Source organism: Vigna unguiculata, chromosome 3 (genome assembly GCF_037176805.1).
Source record: "Vigna unguiculata cultivar grain cowpea cultivar isolate G323 ecotype 2 chromosome 3, ASM3717680v1, whole genome shotgun sequence".
Classification (NCBI taxonomy): domain Eukaryota; kingdom Viridiplantae; phylum Streptophyta; class Magnoliopsida; order Fabales; family Fabaceae; genus Vigna; species Vigna unguiculata.
The window spans coordinates 14511327-14515932 of NC_140794.1; the positions used below are offsets into that span (position 1 = coordinate 14511327).

The 4606-nt window shown below is 37.6% G+C and overlaps 1 protein-coding gene across 1 annotated transcript; it reads left to right on the forward strand.

The window, feature by feature from the left end:
• The first annotated feature begins 2298 nt into the window (after positions 1–2298).
• Positions 2299–4371, forward strand: LOC114176672 (WRKY transcription factor 28-like). The gene is made up of 3 exons (XM_028061783.2): positions 2299–2915; positions 3036–3179; positions 3489–4371. The coding sequence occupies exons 1-3, from the start codon at positions 2446–2448 to the stop codon at positions 3967–3969; spliced, it is 1095 nt and encodes a 364-aa protein (XP_027917584.1). The 5' UTR covers positions 2299–2445; the 3' UTR covers positions 3970–4371.
• Positions 4372–4606: the final 235 nt, after the last annotated feature.

Consider the following 4606-nt stretch of genomic DNA (forward strand, 5'->3'; position numbering starts at 1 on the left):
TTGCAAAGCACTTTATTTTATACTTTGGGGTCAACAGAAGCGCTTGACTCTTGAATGTTCTTACTCTATGGGTCAGTGAAGATGAAGAAGAAAGCTGATGAGGGAAACTAGAAACGGCATGAAGATGCGGCAACAAGAAAAACCATTAATGAAGGTGCAACAATATTCATGTTAAGGTTAATATGGTTATTAATAGTTAATTAGGTGCATTGAACACAAATGAGTTGTCAATTTTAATTAAATTAATGTTTAATTAATTATGGGGAGGACACAAAGGAGAGAAAACATAAGATTAAAATAGGGTTGGTATTAGTTACAAGCTTTTAAGTAAGTGTTATTCTTGGATTATGACCTTATAGGACTTTCGTCCTATAATATTAACGTCATTATTGGACTGTGCCAACTTGTTGCAAACTACACTATCATTTCTATCTATCTTCTCCGGCATCTATGGCAAACACATACACAATTACACTCACCATGCACAAATCATCATCATCATCAATTTTGAATTTTGAAATTTTCTATCTACAAAATAAAAGGTACCTTTTTAGGAAGGCCAAAATTTGGTTTGATTTGATTATTTTTATTATTATTTATTATTGTTATTATTGGACCAAGCATAGTGATAGATTGGGTTTACGTAAAGCATGTGTAGTAGCTAGAAAAAGAAAAGGAAAAAACAAAGAGAGTGAAAGTGAAAGGAGTAAAAAGGAGATGAAGGAGAGAAGATGGTGTGAATGGCATGCCCATGCAATAATAATGTTCATTGCCAAACCTCAATAGTAGATTTTAAATGATGACGTAAGCACCTCGTCAGCAGAACAAACCCACACACCGTCTACGCCACGTGCCTATCACTGTGTCGGCTACGGTCAAAAGCCGGTGCCAGTCCCAGACACGTGTGACCTTTCTATTATCCCCAAACCAAATTTTGTATTTTCTAATTTATAAGTCCAAAAGTTTGAATCATTGACTTCAACACTCACTAATCATCCTCTCTCCACGCGCTCCTCACCCACCTCCGCCACACGCGCCCACCCCAAACGGAAAGTCCTCTTTTTTACACGTGATCTATATAAATTGTGGAGTGCAGATATTGCACCCTAATCTCTGTTTAACCTTCACACGTTCTTCTTTTATCATTTTAATTTCTCAAAAAAATAAAAAAAAATTGCGAAATTTAACTTATATGAACAATTTAAGTTAGGCTTAAATCCATTTCATAGAGTTTTTATACCGTCTGGTAAAATTTTATATTTTTTATTCATTCTTTCTTTTTTTAATTAAATCATTTTGGTTAAATATGTCTTTTAATCAGTTTTAAAAAAAATAGAGAAACAATATGGAGTAAAAATGATTTAAATCTGTTAATTATTGAAACAGTGTGGATGTTTATGTTCCTTGTGAAGAGTGCAGAAATTACAGAAGATTGAAAAGTGTTAACAACATCCACTTGGATATGTCTAGAAAAAGATATGAGAATCACGTAAAAACAATATCACAGTCAACCATGCTTTCTTTGACTATTCTTTTCCTACTGAACCAAAAAACGGAAACAAGACCAACCAGCGGCTAGAGATTGTAACTGGGTGAGACCACCTCGGATTCTAGTGTATGTTTTTGTTTTTTACACATAGAATTAGTGGTTTCATGGATTTCGGCGAACAAGGTGGAGAGAAAATAGAGAAACTCTTGTTCATTTTTTTGTTTTATAATTTTGGGTTGAAAAGAAAAGCAATTGTTTTGTAGAAGACTCCCAATTGGACTGAATAGTCAAGCAAATTTAAAAAATGAACCACATTTTTATGCCAACTCTTTGAGTTTCAAAAGGCTGAAGATTCGGTTATGCCAAATATTAATTGAGATTACATAAGAGTGATTAGATTTTATATATATATATATATAATATCTGTGTGCTCACTCAATGTATACGGCAAACTCTACATTTTGTCTTGACCAGGGAATTCTCATACTATATTCTAAGGCATGTTTAGCTGAGAGTGATTTATTTAAGGAATTGATGATGAGGTTATTATATAAGTATATATGGATTACTATGTTTGTTATTTTTGTTGTTGTATATAATTGTAGAGTTAGCAGCAATAGATGGTTGATTTAGAGTGAGAATGAGGGTGTCTCCATAAGTAACATATGGATGAGTTTCCTTAATGGAAGTAACATGACTGAAAATGTTTCCATATGAGAAAGCACTTTCTGGTCTTGTGATTGGAAGGTATTTTGTCAACCTCCTTTTAAAAGTGACCATAGCAGCTCCCCATTCAAACTCAAAGACTTTTTTAATTTCCCTTTTTCTTATAATCTTCTAAATACACACATTAATTAAGTTGAAGAGATAAGCTACATAGTCCCCACCAAGCATACGCGACCTCACAGTACTACTCTTTTCTTCTGTTACTTCTCTTTCTCTTCTCTTTCTTCTTCATGTCTGTTGAACCTAAAGAACTTTACTACCAGGACCTTGTCCTAGACCACAACAATCACCACGGAACAGGAGGAGGAGGAGGAGGAGGAGGATCTGACATGTACCAAAAGCACTTTTCCACTTCCTTAATCCCTGCGGTTTCAACACCCTATGACTCACAACAACCCTTTGATCCCTCCTACATGACCTTCACCGAGTGTTTGCAAGGGGGCATGGACTACAATTCTCTTGCAACTTCCTTTGGCCTTTCTCCTTCTTCATCCGAGGTTTTCTCATCTGTTGAAGGGAACCACAAGCCTGCAGAAGGAGGAGATGGAGCTGCTGCCACTGCTGCCACCGAAACCCTTGCCACTCTTAACTCATCTATCTCTTCTTCATCTTCTGAAGCCGGGGCCGAAGAAGATTCGGGGAAGAGCAAAAAGGATAGGCAGGTGAAAACAGAAGAAGGAGGAGAAAACTCTAAGAAAGGGTGAGTGGCTTTTTTCTCATTTTCTTAACCTGATCTAGCTCAATCCCTTGTTTTTATATACTTTTCTCTTGTTTATGCTTCAATGGTGCAACTCAGAATCTGTAACTTCTAAATTAACAGGAACAAGGATAAGAAGAAAGGAGAGAAGAAGCAGAAGGAGCCGAGGTTTGCCTTCATGACCAAGAGTGAGGTTGATCACCTTGAAGATGGATACAGATGGAGAAAATATGGACAGAAAGCTGTCAAGAATAGCCCTTACCCAAGGTATGAACACCTTTTTCCCTTTCCTTGCACCCAAATAAGATCCAAATCAAGCCTAGCTATAGTTTTCACATAAAATTATTCCCTTTGCCGCTGATGTTATCATAGCTCCATCAATCTCTTAGATCTTTACATTTCAGATGATATATAAGAAATCTGTTTGTAGATATGACTCATTATATATATACTAGAGACATTATTAATATTCTTCCTCTCCGGATTGAATCCTAATGAAAATGAAGAAAAGGAAAATGAAAGTAGAGGTCATTGGGTTGAAGTGAGGTGTATTTTGATGGTGAACGAATATTGCAGGAGCTACTACAGGTGCACTACGCAGAAGTGCACAGTGAAGAAACGCGTGGAGAGGTCATTCCAGGACCCAACCACTGTGATAACAACGTATGAAGGTCAGCACAACCATCCGGTCCCCACATCGCTGAGAGGGAATGCGGCCGCAGGAATGTTCACACCTTCTTTGCTCGCCACACCAACTCCACTTGCAGCCGGGTCAAACTTCCCTCAAGATCTCTTCCTTCACATGCATCATCAGCATCACCACCACCACCACCACCCTCACCATCACTTTCACAACACCCTCTTCTCCACACAATCAACAAACGCCGTTACCACCACCACCACCGCCGTTACCACCGCCGCCACTCCCCCCTCCATTTACTCTTCCTACAACATTAACAACTCTCTTCTTCACAACCAGTATCTTCCTTCTGAATATGGCCTCCTTCAAGACATAGTCCCTTCCATCTTCCACAACAAGACACACCACCAGAATTAATTCAAACCAACCATGCATCTCATCCATACCTATATCTATATCTATATCTCGGTTTTTTTTGGCCTTGTTTATGGTCCACTTTGTATATATAGTTAATTTGAAGAGATAGTTTTGTTTAGTTATATATATGTGATCCTGACTCATCGTCACAGACTCTAGCCTGCTTCGGATGCTTTGTTTTGAAGTGGGTTGGCTTGACATCGATCTGCTATATATGGTGCGTGGAGACTGGTTTGAAGGAAAAAAAAATGGTGGGGTATGAGTCCTTGTACTTAGAAACAAGATCTTTTTTATGTGTATTAGTCATGTGTTTGCATGCAGCTCATTTGAGATTTTCGCATGGCTAGTGTAACGTTATTGATCTGATTGAAATATTACTTCATATATTCATGGGTCGGTGGACATTGTTACTCTCCATTTTGCTTTCTTTCCCTTCTTATGATGCCTTCAAGAACTTCTGCATCTGTGTTCAGCCATTTGCTTTATCTGATCAACCTGGTCACACACATGCAAGTAACATAACATGTGCAAGATTTGTTTGTAAGCATTCCAGAGGCACCAGGTGCAAATAGATATTCCATTATTTGTGGAGAGAGATTTTTTAAGAGAATTGTCAACACTATATATCAGATGAGAT

Coding starts and splice junctions, on each gene's coding strand:
- LOC114176672 (XM_028061783.2), top strand. CDS start 2,446: ATGTCTGTTGAACCTAAAGAACTTTACTACCAGGACCTTGTCCTAGAC. Junction 2,916..3,035: donor GGAGAAAACTCTAAGAAAGG/GTGAGTGGCTTT, acceptor CTAAATTAACAG/GAACAAGGATAAGAAGAAAG. Junction 3,180..3,488: donor AAGAATAGCCCTTACCCAAG/GTATGAACACCT, acceptor CGAATATTGCAG/GAGCTACTACAGGTGCACTA.